At 40.8% G+C, this 21,272-nt stretch overlaps 1 protein-coding gene across 4 annotated transcripts in view; it reads left to right on the top strand.

Annotated features, from left to right (window-relative positions):
• The window catches only part of rarga (retinoic acid receptor gamma a), a 35,555-nt gene that overhangs the window by 4,066 nt on the left and 10,217 nt on the right, over window positions 1-21,272 (top strand). For 2 of the 4 annotated variants that reach the window (XM_033969878.2, XM_055222814.1), the window contains one exon: window positions 7,990-8,325. In XM_033969878.2, coding sequence (XP_033825769.1) covers window positions 8,160-8,325 — 166 coding nt within the window. In that variant the 5' untranslated portion in view covers window positions 7,990-8,159. Of the gene's footprint in view, window positions 1-1,537; window positions 1,757-7,989; window positions 8,326-15,365; window positions 15,873-21,272 lie in introns of those variants that run through there. The other 2 variants (XM_055222813.1, XM_033969879.2) reach the window with 2 other exon arrangements.

Raw genomic sequence — 21,272 nt, 5'->3', positions numbered from 1 at the left:
GGCTGTTTGTAAATATGCTTTATAAATAAACTTGATCTTGACCTTGATCCACTACTACTACTCCGGTCACCTAGATATACTTAACCCCATACTTATTTAATTACACTCTTAGATACAGTAGTTTGTTTTTGGTCTGTCTTGTGGCTATATTTATTTTCTTGTTCAACTGCTGATTTAGTACTGCTATGTACACAGTTAGCATATCCATATTGGCTTTAGTAGCCTCATAACCAAGTCATAAATCAAATGTAAACCAGATAAGGATCAGGTGGAGTGTGTTGTAGTACAGTGTGCCTTAGGTATTTGCTTCCTGGCTGAAAATAAGGTTTCAATGGGAAAAAAGACAACTTTAAGTTCTCATTTTTTTTTCTCTCTCAGGTGACTTAGAGGATATTGTATGGAGAGATGTTACAAATACATCAACAGCTTGTGTCATACCTTCAACAAATGCATCATGTTTTGATTGTAAGCACCTCTGGCAAAAATCGTTGTGAGATATTATGCATTGACTTATGAATTTTCAAAGCATGCATCAAGCTTCTACATATAGAGTGCATGTGTTAAATATAGTCTGTTTTAACATGCCTGTCATGTTTAAATGTAACTTAGGCTGCGTTCACTCTTGCATAATTACCATATCAAAACTGTCACTAAACCTGTAAATAAACCAGGACTAGAGTGTAGCCCTTTACCAGTGGAGGCACAAATGCCCGTTGAGATGCCCGTTTAGGTGTGTCCTCCCCACCCAGAGCTGAGGTTTGAGCTGCTCCTCATAACCAAAACATCATGAGAAACATAGCATTTAGAAAACAGGGCACACACCCAGAACCACAAACACATAAACACACATCTGAAATATATGATCTCATATGGAGAGAGAGAGTGGTGGAGGACTGGGGGGTGGGGGGGCATTTTCAGGGGCACACCCAGATCTATCACTGCTGCTGTGGCTTGTGCCATCTCACACACTCGCACATGCCAAGTTTTACAATACTCCCCTGATTCAAAATATACAGTATAATAGCACTGATAAATGGCATTTGAATTGAAGTGACTGTATTTACTATATACAAGTGAGCACTGTTGAACTCATACAGTCTATCAAAAATATACCCTTCCCTTTTGTTTTATTATCCTATAAAATATGATAATGTCAATCTACTCTGACATAGTTGGCCATGTCAAACTACTGGCTAGAGTTTATACCAAAGTCTGTGTTTAATCAAAATGGTATAAAATAGACATCCTTTTATATTGGGTGAAGTGTTAAATAACATCAACTTTTTTCTATGTTTGGTCCTGAACAAGCTGCAGGATAAGCTGCCCCTTAAATAAAGATGATCAAGTAAAGCAAAAAGACTTCTGCTAAGAGACAAAGAGGGAAGAGAGAATTAAAAACAGAAACATAAGCTCTCGGGCCTTTTCTTCCCTCCAGGCAGTTTGTGGCTTTTGAAAAAATGTGCTGTATATTTGAAGTGTTGGGTCACGTGACATGGGAGGCTTTATGAATCAGAGAGTATAATTATTTCTTAGTGAGTGAGAGAGTGAGTGGGTGTACGTACGGCTATGTTTAGGGAGTGATCTGAGGAGCTATAGAAGTGGAGGAGGAGTGAGATGGGGACCGAGGGAAAGAAAGAGGCTCAGTGCTGGTACTCTGTCTGCTGCTGTCAGTAGGACATTGATGAACATTCACAGATTCTCCTCTATGTCCTGGGCTTATCCTAATCGGAGCTACTAAACATCAAAACTTGTCTGGGTAAGTCATTGGATAAATAGTTTTTTTTTTAGTTTAACCATTTTTTGTTCCATTAACTTACAAAAGATAGCTTTCGGGAAAATGTGATCGCAATGTAATTTTAGCTTAGATTCATTGCCAGTATTTGGACACAACTGTTTCTTGTTTATTGTTCTTAGGAGTGTGAATGACAGTGAGTTTATATGAAAACATACTTTAGCATGTGTGTGCCTGCCTTGTGTGCGCGGACATATGTGCTTATTAGCGAGCGGGGGCCTGGGCCTGTGGAGCACTTTATTACTACCAAATGTGTGTGTTACTATGCTCACAAAGCATAGAGCCGTCACCAGTCCTTGGCCTGTTTTTTGATAGGCAACATGTGGAGACTTGGAAAAGAGAAGCATTATTTTATTGTATTTTTTTTTCCTATTCTTAAACAGCGCAAAGCTAATTCTTGGGTGTGAGGCGTGTCTGTAAGTCTGAGTAGTTTGAAAATGTTTATGCACACGTTGTTACTAACGTCAGAAGATAATTTATTAAGGCTGGCATATGTGCTAGGTTAACAGGTTCCACTTGTTCCAGCAGCAGTCTGTATTAAAGAGCATTGGGTTGATAATGTGATGTGAGATTTGATAATCATAATATGTTGTCACTGGTTGCGTGTTCACTGTCTCTGCTTTCCTATCCTTTTCTTTATAGCCGACGTGCCTATAACGGCTGTAGCTGGATGGCCTCACTTCTGCACCTGCTGTCCACAGTTAGCTCTCCCCCGTGGACACAACTAAAGTGTAAAACTGAGGGACACTTTGATTGAATACAACAGAAATAAAACATAAGGGATACGCTGGAGATGGCTGACTAAACTCCTTGTCCTCTGCCATAACAGTTCAAGATGATTGTCCATCAGGTGAATTGTCACAAAGCCTGGATCTTTTTAGGAAGATGCTATTAATCAGATTGTTTTATCTTCAGGGATAGCTTGCATTAAAATATAATGATATTTAAATATATGTTATACCATATGATTATTATTATTGTAAATGTGTGTAAATAATAATAGCAGTTGTGTGGACTAGTTGAATTTAACTTTTTAGAGTTGCGATTTACGCTTTTTCTATGACACACATGCTGTAGGAAAAAAACAGGGATTTAAGGGAATTAGAGACAACACGCCTTTGTATTGCAAAATCTGCTAACAGTCTCTCTTTGTTACTCGTCACTGAGCACAGTAAATCTGGGAGTTGTTGTTACCTGTCTCTTTTGGAATTTCTATTGCAATTAAGAGGCAGTGAAGGGAGGGGTTAGACAGGTGTTTTCAGAGGATCGAGGGGCGCTCTGCTACTACTCTATAATTAAGCAGGAAACTATCTGCTCACCATTTCCTATGTGTATTTTTGCAGGTGTGCAGATTTAATGGTGAGGATTTACATTTTTGTGTCTGCCTTGAAGCTCAAATTTTAAGATGTTCAGGCACAAAGTTGGATTGCTTGTAGAAGTTATCTTGACTTGTTTCTTTTTTATGCTGTAAGTTCCAAGGTTTGCAGTTGTAGCAGTGAAGACTATGTGTGTTTGTGTACACAGAAAGGATTGTTTTGTGTTTGTTTTGTGTTTGAGCTGAAGACTAGAAGCCTTTAAATTCATCATTGTCAATTTACCTCAATATCTGGAGCTTTTCAATTTTTCCTTTGGTTTATTTTTCTCTGAAATTCCTGTTCTCATCTTGGCTTTTCCTGTTGTGCTGTGTTTTCCTGTTGGCAGGAGCCTCCTGTTAAACTCACCAAAGGGCCCCACCACATCATGGAAACAGCCAACTGTCAGAATGACTTCACTCAGTCACTGAGTGTTTTATGCCTGTCTCTGACTTTCCATAATATCCTCGCATCAGTACTGTCATCGTACCCTTTTATATGTTGAAGCCAATTAGAACAATTGTACATGATGTTCAATTTAAGTTGTGAATAAGAAATATAACACTTTGTCCCCATTAGGGTCAAAAGTATTGACAAGCAGATACTAATCAATACTAAAACTATATAAAACTATATACTACTTCATTTAAGCATAATCCAAAAAAAAAAAAAAAAGATCTTGAGCTTTACCCACATGGTAGCGCAAAGGAAAATACTATTCATTTGTGTTGAGAATGTTTGTTTTTTAATGGTTGTGCTATTGAAATATGTATTAGTATCGAGCCTATTCTTTAGTATTGTTATTGAGTTTGAAAGTTTAGTATCGTGACAGCACTAGTCCATATACTGAAAACCCACAATTAGTGACAATGACATTCCAAATCCTTGGTACTTTGCATTGTGGCTGTAAGCAAATGTGTGTTTGTACCATGCCAGGAGCAGGCAGATGTCAAACAAGTTCTCAAGTGAAGGAATGTAGGGTGTTTAGAAACACAGGGCTGTCTGTCACTAGGTGTCTCTTGCAGAGCCATTAACGAGACACTGGTTGAAAGATTGGTTGCTGTCAGCTTTACATCAGATAGTAATGTGTTTAGAGTATTGTTTTCATAATAGTGCTGACGCTTCACAAAGAGATTGTCAGATAGTATGTTATTATGTTTCAGTTACAATTTGCCCAAGAGAATAAAGAAATGGCTCATTTATGTCAGATTTGTTGCCATACGTTTAAATAATGACTCTCTGCTTGAGGTGGGCAAGATATGTGTATGATTGTAAATGTTGTTCAGAAAATATACAAAAACTGAATATTAGGTATATTGTTTGTTCAAAAAAATACCCCAAAATATTGCAAAAAGATGATATGATTAAAAATGAAAATACAAAAACAGGTTTTAATCTTCAAACAAGGGTATATGTTGATATTTCTGCTCTTTTGTTGGTAATTACGTTCACTGTTGACTGCTACTTACCTTACCTGATACATCTAAAGGCATGTCTTATCACATTTCTGATGGATTGACATAATATGGTCTGAATATTGTTTGTGGAATACTCAAAAAAATAAAAAATAAATTGTGTTATAATTTTTTTGTCAATACATATTTACAATATGTACAGACTGACAATTTTCGTCACCTCTCCAGCTTAATTCATTGCACAGTTCACTGATATGTAAAATTAAATTAGAGCTGCAATATATATATATATATATATATATATATATATATATATATATATATATATAAAAATTAGAATTTTGAAATTATTTTTGAGATTTGGACATTTGGTGCCAATAATATTTGAGAGAAGACTGAAATATGAACTACTATACTAGCACAATAATCTCATGAATTTCAGAACATGTTTTTAGAGATCTTAGAGTTAACCTATTGTCTCCCAATAAAAAGGGCTGGATTTTGTTGTTTGTGGGGCTCTTCCATTACACAAATGCCTCTTACTTTCTGTTCCAAGGGGACCAGACTTATAGCAAATAATTTCTCTAACAAGTTTTTTGCAGATCCAATTACAGACAATTGTAACTTAGTAGAGGGAGATATTTGCTCTTTAGTATCCTAGGATATCCTTGATATCATTCAGATAGAAATCTATAACTTCTTACTCTTACCTCTGTCCTTCTTTACTTAAGTCACCATGTTTGCTTTGTCGTGATTGGTCTATCTAAATGTCAATCACGCTCAGTTCCAGACTTTACTGTGTAGAGCTCCAAGGACAGTACTCCGACAAAGCCAATAAGAAACAACTGGTATTTTCACAGAGGTTTTAATATCCATTGTTTGAAAGACACCAAATCTTAGGAAACAAGCATCTTTCTGATAACTCATGACTTCTTCCTACCTCTGCTCTAATACAAACTCCTCAATTAATGTCACAGTGTCACTCTCCTGGAGTATATCTGATTATTTTTGTTATCTTCAAATAACAAGCGTTATTGATTTCATTTCAACCTCCTAATGGGATTATCTTTTGATAAAATCAACATTATCCTGAGCGTATCTAATGAGTTAAACACTACTATTTAGAGAGGACATTTACAGTGCTACACCTCTTAGGCAATGATGGAAAGTCCCACACAGACCTGAGCCACCCATAGCTGGCTGTGGTGCTGCGTGCCTCAGCGTGGATGCATGCTTCTGCCTCCTGTGTGCCCCCCAGGCTCAGGGGAAGTGTGGAGGCCTTCATGCCCATTTGGCCCGGGCTAACAGGGGGATGAGGTCACTCCAAATTCCCCTTATCCCCTTATAGCCCCAGACAGGCTGCCCAAGCAGCCTACCACAGGACCTGACATAAAACACAAATGGCTGTGTAAAAAGCTGCCGGGCTGATGTGACTCATTAAAAATCACTGGCGCCAACTCTTTTATTAATTCATTATTGTGTTTGGGAGAGAGAGGTTATTGGGTTGTATAGCTGGTTCTCTTTTATGTTTTTTATAAGGCATTCAATCCTAAAACTATGTTGCAGCATTTTTTTCAGTCTAATTAAAAAGTCTACAAATAGAACCAAATTGAGAATTTAATACACAAGTTTAAAAACCACATATAATTTTTTACACACCCTCTCTTCTTTTGTTCTCTCCAAGACATATTCTGGTGTCTTTATGGGGGCTACTTTAAGTTCATGAGGCAGATAGCCAAACGGGTATGTTCTTAACACACACAGACGTACATTATGAGTCGGCTCAATGCTGGAAGCTTTGTTTTTCCAGTCTGTACCTTCTCTCCCATTAGACCCACTGTGAAATTTTACTGATGTTTTAGTGTGGTAGACGCACAATGGTATCACTGCACTGGGTCATGGTACGAGTTGTATAAGCAGTGGAAGGATGGAGATGGTGGGGGCCGGAGGAAAGAATTGAGCATGGACATGATTATTACTAATTGATGCAGGGTGCGTCAGATGGAAAAACACACACACACAATAATAAAATAAAGTGATCGGACAAATGCATTAGAAATAAGATGGCAGTAGAGCCATGTTGGCAGGATGGGGGTGGGTGCCTATCGGCGGCAGCTCCTTCCTGAAACGTGGCCACCCGAGCCTGCCTGGGCTCTGGATGCACATGTGGAACAGTTTACTGTAATGGAACTCTAAATTAGTGGTGGTTTGAAGCTGCCTGCAGCAGTAGGGTGTAATTAACTGGCTCTGTTGAAAGAGAAAGAGCCAGAAAGAGGGAGGGAGCCAGTGCTCTGCTCAGGCAAAGGGTGAGAGGTGTGTGTGTGTTAGCGCCTGCTATGGCTTGTTTTTTTAAACATTGATTGCAGGCATGTGCTTATGCATTTGCATCTTGAACCTCTTGCTGGTTCACGGGCATATTGCCACCTTTTAGTGCCCCCCTGTGCCCAGACCTTGTCAGATGTTCCATAGTTGTTGTTTTTATTGCTTTTACAGCTTTACAGTTCACTCTTTTTGTGATTTTACAAATTCATTGCCAAGATTTTCTAATTAAGAAACACATTTATTAGGATCTTTTTCAAACTCACCATTTAAATCAAGGTCAAACACCATATTCTCAAAAAAAAAAAAAAAAAAAAAAATCACACTAAAAGCAGAAAAATGAAAATGGCAGTTTTTTTTTCCCCTTCCTGTATTAACAGTCAACTGTGGGGCATTCAGGACATAAGTACAGCCTTGTGCTCTGGTCCTTCCCTGTCTGTGCCCACTGCGAGTCAAACTGATGGGCCGCCGGCAGGAGGCTCCAGCCAAAATGACTCTGTGGGATGGAGTCCGACCCTGAGAGAAGATAGTTGGAAGTGACAGCAGCAGTTAGCAATCAGTGGATCTCATTTTCCCTACCCCCTACCCTCCACACCCCTCCTCTTCATGCTCTGAACCCCGTGTCTGGGCCTCTGGTCCTGGGGAAAAGAGAGGGGCAGGCTGCTGTGCTAGGCTGGCAGCAGGAACAGAGAGGCTCTTTATAGTAGAGTTCTGGTGATTTAAATCATATGGCATAGCCTGGAATCACTGTAGAAGTCTGGAAACTCTTCAAAACTGCAGGAACAAGAGCTCTCTCTCTTTCGCTCTCCCTTCAGCCCTCCCTCGCACCAAACAGCTCTTCCCCTTTATAACTTTTTCCAAATGTCTTTCTTATTTTCTTTTTCATTTGCCCAGTTGTAGTTTTCCTCTCACCATTTTTTACTCTCCCTTCTTTTGTTACGTTTTCTGTAACTGCTGTTTGCACATATCACCTAATATGTGGAGTATTAGGTGATTTACTAAAGAGAATTAAGTGAATAATTAACTCTCCATATGTTTTTATGCCACAATAGAATAAAATGCATTTTGTTTTATTTGTAAACTTACGGTACTATTTCCTCTCTTCCCTCAGAAACAATTGCTGTGGGTGCACCTGGTCCTCTGAGCAGAGCCCTTCGTCGTCCTGTATCCAGTTTCCACATAAGAAGAGAATACAAGATTATATTAATTTTCCGGACATTTTGATTACGCTGTTTGGCTTTACCCAGTGGCCTGCTCTGGACATCTGGGTGTTTGCTCGTCATGGCCACCAACAGGGAGCAGCAGGTGGGTCACATGACCAGCTTCCCACCTGCTGTTTACCCCTTTGCCTACAACACCATGAGAAGCTCTCACTTTGACCTGCTCGCCAACAGCAGCCTGTTTGGGCGGTTCGGTGCAGACCTGCCCAAAGAGATGGCAGCTCTCTGTGAGTAATTTTCATTATCCCAAGTTTTCCTTTCCGCTCATAAGCCGTTTTCCATTTCAACTCTAACTACACATAGGCTTGTACCTTCATCATCCGACCAATTAGACTCTCACCATATAGAGAAAGTAAAGCTTCCTAAAATTGCACTTCATTATGTGTAATTTTGTGGAAATAGAAAACCGTAGGATCTGTTTGTGATATAAGATAAATGGTAGAGCAAAATCCGCAAAAGAAACAGCATGGAAAAAGTCCACTTTCATCAATACAGTGATTACCGTGCTGCTGTGGTTTCCTTGTAGACCCTTCTAGATGGTGTGGTTATTATGACCACAGGTCCTGGCTTTGAGTCACTGCTGTGTGAATGTATGTCTGCATTGAAACCTCTCACGTCTTTGTATAGTAGGCAAACCCACAAGTCAATTTTGTGCAAGTACAATTAGAGACAAAACAGCATTCTTTCAGCATGAGGTGATGAGTGCTTTGAGCATAAACAAATAGTGTGCGGAGGTGTTGCAAATATTTAGTTTAATTTTTAAAAAGTGCTCATTTTAAAAGTTTTCAGAGTCCTACAGCTTTGGTCATGTGAGGTAAACTACTGTCAAGATAGAAGACCACTTACCAGATGTGCTTTCCAGAAGGGGTAGAAATGTAGATTCAACTTTTGCCACAGGGGGCACTGTTGTACTCCTGTGCACGTTTTAGGGCTATGATCTATGGAGGATGGATCACAAAGAGGAGATTGTCTGCAATCTTGACTGTTTTTCTGTCAAGAAAAGTCTAGACTAACTAAAGACTGGAAACATACATTACATATACCTGCTTTTTTCTAATCCATATCAGTATTTTAGGTCGGAAAAGTGTGGGGGGAAAGAATGGGCACTTTTTGTTTGAGGTAAAGGTAAGCAGAAGTTATTTGAAATTCTATCTGGGTGCAGTGCTACAATGGTGGTGGGGGGGCACTAATGGGTGTGGGTGGCAACAGCTGAGTTTAGAGCCCCCCTTTCTACATATATATGCGTGTGTGTGTTTGTGTGTATGTGTGTGTATCTTCTTGTTTCTCCACCACTGCAGCATGCCTGAGCACCTCTTCAGCTTTTCAGCCGTCAATCACTACCTCACCTCCCCCTCTCCTCACCACCGCTGCCCACCTAATCCTCAAGGTATTTCCACAGAACCAGAGCACAGCAGACAGAGCACCTGGGGGTGATGTCCTACTGTGGTGGAATCCAAGAACACACCCAGTCAGGAAAACACACACAAGAAACTATAGACATACTCTTTCCACTGTCTTCTCTATAAAACACTTCTTTCATTGAAAAACAAGACACAAACACGCAGTGTAGAGTTAAGTCTCTCAGCCCTGACAGCTCGATTCTTGTTGTTTTGATGCTGGCACAAGTTAAATGAAAGAAAACAACTATCAAACTGAGATACAGGCAACCACATGCAGGTCTAGCTCCATAATGCTGACTTGTAGTGACACATCCACACTGGCAGAGGTATCGCTCACAGGGTTAAGAGCTCACACTTTAAGCACTGCAGTGTAGGAGATTAAACCAGGCTCGGGTCAAAGTTTAAGTCGGGATCACTGTAGCAATTAGTCTCGACCTGACTTAATGGAGCAAGATTGACATTTTGAAAAGGTGTCTCCACAGACTTTCAACAATTAAACAGTATTTATTTGAATGGTTACATATAGAAGTAATTTGGTTATTTATTTCAATTACAATTATCAGCAATGCTGACCTAGCTGAAGACCTTGTCTGTATTTTGTAAAAGACCCCAGTTTAAACATCACCTGCTTTATGCTGGTAAAATTTTTATAGGGCTTCCTAAGACATGGAATTTTATGAGACATTTTACTGACCACAGTTTTCTCACAATCTCTTAAAAACATTGCAAAAAAGACAAAAGGCCTTGGTTTGGACGTCCTCATAAGTCTGGGTATTTCTACTTCATGTACTTGTTCTCCCCTAAAAGCTGGAAGCCTGCTTATTGTTGGTAATGCTGTCTGTCAGTCAGCCTCATAGAAAAACCTTCCACATAAAGAGCACAGCATTTATTTTATGTGTGTGGTATCTGCCTTTGTTGGGTGTGTGGCGTGCCGACAGGTTGAAGCACCTCCCACGGTGGCACTCTTTTCTGGCACCAAACTGTCTTTGGAAATACCTGTTTTGCACAGGGGTGGGAAGAGTCAGTTGAGGAAGGCTGACAAAGGTGGACTGTGTGCACACCCACATAGATAGTTGTATAGTGGATCAAGAGTGCCTGCAAAAGCCCTGAAGCGACTTCCTTACATGTGAAACAAGCATGAATAAGTCTCACTAAGCATTTCACTTTGCATTACACTGCTCTGTCTAATCTGTGTTTTTTAATGGAGTATGTTCATCTATTACAAGGTCTGACAGCTCTGCACTGTGTAGTGAGCCAGTTATCAGTTGATCCCACTCATTATAGGAGTCCTTCAAACAAACAGTTGGAAGCCCATTAAGGCCACTTACTATGTGATAACATCGCCACTGAGCCCTGAAACACCTCTGTAAGCTTTCACCAATGAGGGCCGGAGCCCTGGCCCCGCAGCCAGCCACAGGGCTGTTTTCAAAAGCTAGTAGGTCATTTCCTTCCAGACCACATGGCCTGGATCAAAATCTTCTTGGTCTTTACTGGCCAACTATTCCACGTCATTATTATGGCATCAATCTGAATGTTATCAACAGAGCACCTTACCATAGATATTGTATTCATGCATTGTGCACATTTCATTGTTGCACAGTATTTCAAGCAGTGCATAAAAAGGACCAGAATGTTCCACCAGAAACCCAGATGAAGTGACATAATTAAAAACAGTCTCAGCATTCTCAAGTACACACACATTTGAGGAGGTTCTCTTGGCCCTGGGAGGCAGCAATTTTGATGGAAATGGAAATAAAAGGAATAACAAATAGACATTTTTTTAAGAACACAACTTTCATATTTTAAAATACTAAATTATCAGTACTAATTCAAAAGCCTTATCCCTCCATACCATATTTTAGTTTTTTATTGTTTCACAGTGTCTATGTTGCTGTGGTGTGTAGTACATTTGTAATCCTTTGCCTTGTTCATTTGTTTGTGTTGATTTCTAATCAAAGTAGTACAGCCTGGCATATTTGACTGGAACTTTTTTGGCTTTAACATAAAGGTGTGACTTCCATGATTTAATCTCCTCCTGGCTGACAATTAATGTGAAGATGACAGCTCTGGCTGAGACTATATAAAAAATATCTATTTGTGATTTTAGATATAGTAATTAGACTATATTCATAATTGAGAGACTGGGACATGACCACATATGTTGCCAGAATTTTACTTATAGCACACAAATTGTAATTTTGGTTTTACTTTGCAGCTGTAATTGAAGTTTAAAATATTTTTTTATTGAGAATGTTTGAATGATTTATGTGTTGTGATATATAAGTGACGGCAATCAGATAGCAACCAGAATATTGATTTCTTTTCTGATATCTATCCAAACATTCTTAGCTCAACACTTCTCTTTTCATCTCCACTTTCACCTTGGATTTCGTCTTGTTATCCATCTTGCAACTTTGAGCCAATTTGCCTTAAGTACTGAAAAACTGCTGAAACTTGTGTTTAGTGCTTGCGTGCTTTTGTCAGACTATATTCTCGTGAGCAGGTATTTATCACATTTTGGGGACCCACCGTTCTTATTGGGACAAAATCAGGTAACCATGATGTAAATACTTTATTATTATTATTATTATTATTATTTACTTATTTATTTTTTTCACAAATAGGCTAAAATAAATAAAGGTTAAGGTTTCGGTTAAGGTTAGGCAAGGTGTGACTATAGTTAAGGTTAGGATCAGTCAGTATATATCCCAGAAGAAGTGTGTTTTGCGATAGTGAGCATAGCTTTCAAGAAGAGGCCACAAAATGTATAACAGCATTAACACGATGACAGATGAAGATAAAGAGCCTACTATTAAAAATAGGAGGGGTCTGCATCGCTGAGGGCATGTGCAAATCTAAGAGCATACTATGGCGAGTGGTGGGGTTGGGCCATCAGAAGGTGTGGGAGGGCAAACTGCGCCGCACGGGCCTCGGGGAATATGATGGTACTTTTGGCCGAGCTACTAAAAGATCCTTTTTCCTCCCAACTACATGAGTAGCAAAATGTCATGACAGAGGAGAGGGAAGCAGGGAAAAGTTTCTGATAGATGGCCAAGTCTGATAATGCAGTGAAAAGTAGCTCTTTCAGGCTTTCAGAGGGACTAGTGTCTGAACCACTATGGCTGCCTCTGATTAACTCTGGCCTCCTTCTCCGTGGGTCTCCTCTGAGTGTCTCTTCAGCCGTTTGAGGAGATATATTGTGAGAAACCCAGATAAGTGGCTCAGATTACATGTCTGCTCAAAGAACACGTGTAAAACTAGAGGCGACAAAGAACACTACCATTTGTCTGTACAGTTCCAATGTACAATGGCACAAATTCATTTCATAAAAGCCTCTCAGAGTCATTAGGGAATGACAAATACCATGCTTTGGTTTCTTTGAGTGAGGTCCGAGTGTAACCTGAGTCTGTGTGTAGTTTGCCGGAGCTGTGAGCTGGTGTTCAGTGTCTCTATCATCACCGGCAATCTGTTTCGGCACGTCCACACACTGCACATATGCTCTCAGCGGCCATGGAAAAGCCTGACATTCCTTTTAAAATCACCATGCTGAGTTTAGCAGATAGGCATTTTAAAACAAGCTGCTTTTATTGCTTCACACTCTGCTGCGTTGTTGACTGGGCGGCTCGAACCTGAATGACTATATACAGAGGAAGTGGCAACAATGTGTTGTATACGTCTTATCTATAATCAGCATCATAGTGTGAGACAGTAGTAAAGTGTGTCCCTGCCCTTATAGAGTATTCAGTCCAACTTTATTAGGTTCTTTTTATCTCCGGGTCCATAAAGGTGTACAGTGTTTTATAGATTTGTCAAAATGTAAAAAAAAAAAAAGCCATTAAGACAAAAAAGCCGCAGTTGCACAAAGAGAGTGAGTTGGCAGCCACTGAAAATGAAACATGTCCAAAACTAGAAACAAAAACAGAGAACTTTGTCAACTCAAACAAATCATGCAGTCAGGAAAAAATGACCGAGGGGAACTTGATGAAATGGGGAGAGTATTTGCAGAAACAGAGGGGGAAAAAAGAATTAGATGGAGAGACTTGTGAGCCAGAGAAGGGCGGGCAGGATAAGTTTGGGGGGAAAGTTAGTGGCCCAGTGGGGGTTTCTTCTAGAGTTCAACCTCTGTGGCCAGGGAAGGAAGAGGTGGGGGAGCAGGGGGGCATGGGGTCTGGGTCAGCAGCAGTATGGAGTATGTGTAGATTAGATGTCTAAACTCTGTCTGTGAACCCTCTGAAGTCCTGCACGTCTCTCTGCGCTGAGTGCCATACGCCGAGAGCCTGTTTTAGTGTAACTCAAGTCTCCAACATCAAAACCCGGTATGGTGCAAATTGACCTCATAAATCTTCTAAAAAGTGGAGTAGTGTTGTATCATTTGTTTATGTTTTTACCAGTGAGCAACACATTATGTCACAAAGTACATATAGGCACGAGGGATTAGCTGCTCTCAGTTTCCAGAATGGTTAAAATAATAAGAAACATAAAGGAGATGAATGATGAGTGTGAGAACGTGTGCGGTTTGTTTCAGTCCCATAGAGTTAATCAAAACGTTTTCAATAGCATTGTAGTGTCTAAGAAATCATCTTTACAAATCCCTGTTTGGTCCTTAGCCTGTCCATACTTTGTGTCATAAAATGTCTACTTAATGACAAGACAGCTGGATGGAGAAACACATAAAAGAGCTGTTAAATGAGTTCCTTTGTATATGTGAGAAGTATGATCCCCACATGTGCACCAGCTTAAGAAAATAAACACACTCTGAACTCAACTGAAAGCCTTTGGGTCAATAAACATTTTAATCAAAATGGTTGAGAATGGGACCACATTGCATAGCATGGTTTCTTTCACCAGACAGGAAAAGGGTGAAGTGTTCATCGTGGGGCCATGCTGTGTGTTTATGGAGAGCATAGCCAGCAGCACAGATTGACAGGAAATGGTGTCTTTTTTGCCTGCTGGGCCGTACCACTTGTGGCCATCTGACAGGGGGAGATGAATGCTTTGGACCTATAGAAACCTATTCTATTATCTTATATTTCCTGCTCTATCAAGTGCTTTACACGGTTCTGGGTCTATCTGTCTGCAGAGCAACAGTTAGGGCCAGTGACAGACCCTTTAGATTGCCTATTGATTTCTGATAATTTACAGTCACTGTGAAGGCAATCTCCTCTTCAGGAAGAATTATCTCTAGTACTGTGAAAATATGTATTTAGCTACAATGTTGGCCCTTTTTGTACACACATCCATGCATGTTTTGTGAGATGTGAAGTTGCTGGAACATCAATCAAAGACAGCTAACCTTACAATTTTTCAAGATTATGAGGATAAACATATTTATAAAAATGTGCCTGTAAATAAAGAATCAAATAGACCAGATACATGGTGAGTAAATGTATTATGGGCCATGTCTGAGCAGGCCACCTCTCATTCATCATCATTCATTTAATTTCCAGCAACAGTAAGAAGAAAGGCATGTGGATCCTGGATAGAACCGCTAAACAATATCCTTCAGATTTCTTTCTCACACTCGCATACTCTCAACTTGCCTGTGTCTGGACTTTAATATGGTTATGATTATAAACGGGGCTCAGGAAAAGAAGGGGAGGGTTCTCTCTGTTTACTTCAGGGGAACTGGGGGTGGAGCCATGTAAAGACACAGAACAGATCTTTCTATGGGACACCACATTGTTTTGTACTTGAATTTGATATTGACATAAAACACAAAGCAGCAGCAGAGACAAAGAATAGGGATAAAGTTTGTCCACCAACCAGTTCAGTGCAGATTGTGTAGACCAACCCCCTCCCTCCCTCTCCCTCTGTCCTGGCCCCTCCCTCTGGCATTCTCTGCTTGGCCCCGCCCCCTCATGTGTCGTCACGTTGAAGCAGTTGGTTTGCTCCGCTGTGTCTGGGACTCTGTGAGTGCTGTAAGAGGCTGTTATTTAGGTCTGTTACAGCAGACGGGGAGCAGCTAACCGAGGGGCAGGGGGAGAGTGGAGAGTCACGCTCAGCTCATCGTAGTCAGGCACGAAGAAGACCTGCATTTATCCAGCGGACAGGGGAACTCCGGCAGGGAGGCAGAAAGTGACAGCGAGATAAGTGAATCGAAAGGATTGTACGGTAGTGTTGTTGGAAGTGGTGTTGTCAGTGTGTAAGACAGTAACGTGAGAACAGGAAGCAGGGCAGCACAAACAGAACTGAAATCTTATAGGGCTTTCTCTTAAGGGTGGGGGGTGCCATGTTCGACTGCATGGAGGCTCTGGGAATGGGCCCCCGTCAGCTGTATGATGTCACCAGCCGAGGTGCATGCATGCTGCGGAAGGCAAGTCCCTTCTTCGCGGGGCTGGACCCTTTTGCTTGGACAGGCAGTGCCAGCGTTCAGTGTAAGTGGCATCCTATTTGTATTTCACGTGACATGGTCCATCTCTCTCCCTCTCTCATTCTCTCACATTCTCTCTCATTCTCTCTCACCACACTCAGTGCTGGTTTGTTTACCCCTCAGGGCTCGGGCCGAGGGGGTGTTGTCAGGGGCCACACAGGAAAGGCCTGGGACAGACAGTCTCCTCTCCCCCTGCCCACCGCCCCTCACAGCCCACAGCCAGTTTGAGCTGCTCAGCCATCTGAAAGAATCTCTCTGCTATGATATGATATGCACTGTGTGTTTCTGAGAGCCCTCATGTTTGAATTCATAGAGTCAAGTTTCACTGACTGTATAAAGCACTTTAGCTTTGACCTTGGTGTTGTATAGTAAAACATATGTAGTAATCAAAAAGGAAATGAATGGGTTTGTAACAGGAAGAGAAAACGCCTGACACATTGGATTTCTCATGCTTATCTAATCCTTAATTCAAATTTCAGTATTTGACAGTAGTATGAGGGCTTGTTTCAAAATATAAATATAAAGATTTCATATAGCCTCTCACAGCCATCTTAGGCCATGGATTTGTTTACACTGCTGGATAATGATATTCCTCTTGAGCTATGAATTAATAAGTTCATGAATTATTGCAGCATAAAGGACCGAATAAATTAGAAATGTGGAATGCACGTTGTCTTTAGAAAGCTCTGGGATGGCCCGTCCGGCTTTCTTCTCTTTCTTGCTTCATTTTTCAACTCTCTCTTTCCGCTGCTGACTTTAGACAGGACCAAACAACAGACCTGTCCATGGACATTGAAAACTCTGCTCTACTTCCATTGACTTCCAGGGGCTGCAACTCTGTGAGAGGACATGTGAGAGTGGAAAAGTGGTGGGGGGTGGGCTGGGGAGGGAGAAGTGTGAACAGACCCAAGCCAGATAACACAGTGGAAAAAATAATCCAAGAAACAACACCAGGGCAGGGAACAGATAAAAGCTCCAGGCTGTTCTTGTTTGTCAGAGCTCTCTGTATTTCCTTGTAATGTTTTAGTATTTTTTCTGTTTATTCATCCTCATGCTTTTTGTTCCTTTATCCTGCCTTTTGGTGGGAGTCATCTATCTTCATTAATCGTGAAGACACCAGCGTTTCAGTGGCTGTCATGCACACTGGCTAAGCTTTAATGAAGACGGATGCCCTGTCAGTGCAGACCGAGCCAGGGGGGACTATAGCCAGCCCAGCCTGCTCTGCTCAGCTCAGGGAGTCCTGATGATAACAAGATGAGATTTGTTTATTTAATCAATCAGGCCTCTATGGCCTGCCTTTTAACCCATTCACACACACACTTAAAATCAGCACAGCAGTCTCTAGACGTATATTTTTCTTCTGGCCCTGTCCCGGAAAATCAAAGAGATAGAAAAAGTCCAAAAAGCTGCCCTGAGGCCAGGAGAGCTGAGTGTAGCAGAGCAGAGAAACTTGATGTGGTGTACTGTTTCAAACTGCCTCTGCCCAATAACCTTTGTAAACAAGGCCGCCCTATCCCACACGGGCACCATAATACCTTCTTTAGTGAAGCAGTTGCCCCTCATTGTCCTCGTCAATGTGCCTGATGAATTGATGTTTGAGTCTGATATCTCATTAAGCTGGCTCAGCTGCACAACAGAGGGACCTGTGTGGCCACAATGTTGTCTTGGTTTGTAAAGAAAGTTACTTTGCTTAAAACTGGATTAGTTTGTGATCAACAGACAAATCAAAACATATAAATGTTAGAAAAGTGAATGTTCTGTGAGAAGAAAATGTTAAAGGGCAGCAGTAAATGAGCATATCCTATTGTTCTTGCAGTAAATTTGGTGTGGTGATAAGTGTCACCGCTGTTGGCCATTATCCAGGGACAATCACAGGACTTAAAAGTATGTGGCCAGTTTTCCTGTTTTTTGTTCACCAGTGGGAGACCTCAATGTCAGAGGTTAGTGAGAGGCTACGGCCTGGTCAGTGTCAGATCTACACCATGTGTGGCAGCCTTGTCAGCACACTGAAAGAGAGAGCTCTTCCACCAGCCCAGCTTGTGTAATGCTCTTAAGTGCCTTATGCCACAGAGCTGGTACTACATCTGAGCTGCCCCTCATGTACGGATAATGGACACTGATTTAGTCATATGTCAATGAGAACTGAATTAGTCAACTGCCAGAGAAGCCATCTGAGAGAGCCCATACAGAGCAATCCCCTCTCAGTCAATGTTCATTTGCTTAGAAAAATGAGGCAATTACACTTAGTAGATCTCCAGGGTCAGAATTAGGGGAAGAGCATTTTTCTCACTAAACACATCTCTACCTTTATCTTTTTGGACCAAAGTTTGACTTGCAATTGTGATTCTTCTTGATTCACATTTAGTAGTAAGTGTGGCTGAAACCCTGCCGAAATAGTCTGAGCCCACCACACTCCTCTTTGTTTGTACTAATGTGCCACACTGATGTGAATTACACAGCTAATTGAAATGAGAATTTATCACAGAAGAATCCTCTGTGAAAGAATAGCTGTTCTGTCACCGCTGGCACACTCCGGCCCCAATTTTTTGTCCTCTTGATGGAGGTCAGCACTTATTTCATTATAATTACAAAAGATTCAATTAAAAGATTAAAATGCCTCAGGGGGGCAGTGCTGAAAATAGATATATAATTTAGGGTGGCAGCATGTGAGAGTGTAATAGGACTCTTATCCGAGTAGTTGTAATAAGGACTTGTCAGTGTTGTTACATTTACGTCAGCCCATTTGATTCTGTTGAGATAATGTCCAATGAAATGTGTTGGAAGTTAAAACAGACTGAGCCGTCAGCTGGTTCAAGGTCGCTGAGTAGTAATTGATATGACTGAAAGTGAAAAAAGCCAAGTCTCTGAAAACAATTATGCCAAATAGCTCAATGACCCCATGCTATTATTCAAAGGAAATTGAATCAAGATCAAAGTCCAGTGGGAATTATATAATTGAAAATTGTTTTTGTTGTGGTGTGCATCCCGATCACTGATTAGATCCATGAGTGTTTAAGCAATTCTGAAACTAACTACACTCACTAATAAGGATGGGTACTATATCAAATTACAGCTAATATTGTAAATGTTGTTTTGAAAGATGAAAAAAATAAAACAACCTGAAATAGAGCTTTAGGCTGATTAAAAAAAAAAAAAAGGCTTCTATACAGCACAGAACTAACCCCTGTGTTTGGTGTGTGGCTTCTGGTTTAAGTAAACTCATATATGTCAATGCTTTAAATGTTTATGTACAAGTGTATATAACTGGCATTGAGAGGCCATACAGCTGTGTCAAAGTCATGCACAGTGCTGGTTGGGATTCCTCAGGCCTGTGCTAGAATCCACGTCTGCTCTAATAACAGTTTATAGCCCCTCAGCAGCGTCAGTCGCACGGCTGTAAATAAAACAACCATGTGGACTAAGAATGTGACACCTCAAAAGCACTTTATCCTCTTTCTGCCTGTCTGTAGTTAACAAATGTTATGACAAAGAATGCCTATAGGCAGCAACACTGAGAAGGCTGCCAACAGGTTTCAGCACTTGTAGATTAGAAAATGTGGACTTTTGTTAGCCCTTGCACAATAGCATGATGGTCACAGGGGTATTGTGACTGCCCACTCTAATACCCATGTCTGGCTGTTGCTATTATATCTGTTTACTGATACCAGTTCTCTGCCTGGCAGGAATTTTTTACTTCGTAAAGAAGTGTGGACCTTTGGCAGGTCTTGTATGGATGTGTGGATGTGACCATGATGCCCTTCCATGTTGGAGTGCATGGATTTTGGCACGGCGCATAGCATGCCGTATACAGTTGCACATGTATGCTTAGTGTGCATAGTGTAGGCCATTTAGCTGTATGTCAGTTGGAAGCCATGTGTGAGGCGTGTGAAGAGAACAGTTCTGTTATGCCTGTGTTATTGACTAACGGACTGGCTCGAGCGTTGCCATGGGGCTCAGTGTTATGAGAAGCAGAGGGCCCAGGCACCTAAGCCAAGACTAGACAACACACAACCCCACCTGTATATTCTGTGTAAGTGGGCACATGTTTCTGACAACATTTGGCAAGAAGAGTTGTATGGCCAGTGTAGGACAGAAATGGCAAAGCTCAGGGGTGGGAATAGTAGAAAAGAGGGCCAGAGGAAAGGTGGGTGTTTTCACTGCAACATTAGTCAAATCCTGCCACTATGCATACATGCAACTGCCATGACCACTTTTGTGGGGATGATGAATGAGATCATTTGTATACTTATATAGATCATTTGTTTTTGTTCTTACTTGCCTGTGTCTGTCTGCACTGCATCCTCGCTGTGTATTTTCCCTGTATGATTACTGAAGGGGAACAGGTGTGGAGCCTGTGTATCGAGCTGATTGTGTGCCTGTAGCTAACATTTCAAGAGTTTGTTCATTTCACTTTGTGGAAACATGGAACTTGGTAGAGAACTTCAGTGTTTCTCTGCCCATTGTGAACATAATCATAGAAGCAAATGTAGCACAATTAAACAAGTTGGCTACATACTAAATTTTATTGGTAATAATAATGAATTTGTGCTTTCAGTCTTAGAGTATGCATGATGATGATTGATAATGTGCAGTCCCATGTATGAGTATTACTATTAGTATTGGTAATACTATTGGTTTGGGGCAGTGTATGTTTCTCTGCTAGAATATACTTTATATCGGTTTCCTGCTTGGTTGGTGTTTCTAGACAGAAATGCCCGTGACCTGCATGGAACCTCCCACATGTAAAAGGAAATGAATCACGAGACATGTGTCTGCATGATTTTTAGCCATCTACAACCTTTTATTTAACAAATGTTTGGTAACGCATTTACCTTTTTGGTTAAGGCAAAGTGAAAAACCTATGTATGCATAGCTGCTCTGATAATACTCAAAGGAGAAGTTTCTCACAATGATTCTGCTTCTGATTTCCCTACAGCAGTGCCAGTTGAGGTGCCCATGATTTTAGAAATGACTAAATATACAAAGTGCAAATCATTTTAACACTAGGCGGACTAAAGTCTTTTCAGCATGACTGAAATTGATTATTCTCAGTGCTTGTGTTTTGACTCAAAAAAATGCAGATTCATTTTGTGATATAGTCTTTTACTTATGTAAGGCCCTAAAAGAGGAAATAGCTTGTTTGATAAGTGCACACAGTTATCAAGTGGGTACATCAAGAGTTTATTTGCATCTTGTTCATTCCAATAAGATCTTCAGAAGCTTTAGTGTATGGTGCTTCCCCAGTGAGACAGAGTCAGTACTACTGTTGTTGTTTATGTTATCCTCCTTTCCCTTCACTTCCTCTGACAGTGCAGGCTGCCGCTCTGGACCTGGGCTACTTCTACTTTTGTGAGTTTCTATTGTTATAGAAAGGAAGCAATAGCAATTGAACGAGTGTTAGCGG

Source organism: Periophthalmus magnuspinnatus, chromosome 7 (assembly GCF_009829125.3).
Source record: "Periophthalmus magnuspinnatus isolate fPerMag1 chromosome 7, fPerMag1.2.pri, whole genome shotgun sequence".
Lineage (NCBI taxonomy): Eukaryota > Metazoa > Chordata > Actinopteri > Gobiiformes > Gobiidae > Periophthalmus > Periophthalmus magnuspinnatus.
Note: the sequence above shows the minus strand (reverse complement) of the source record. Positions and strands in the feature narration are given on the sequence as shown.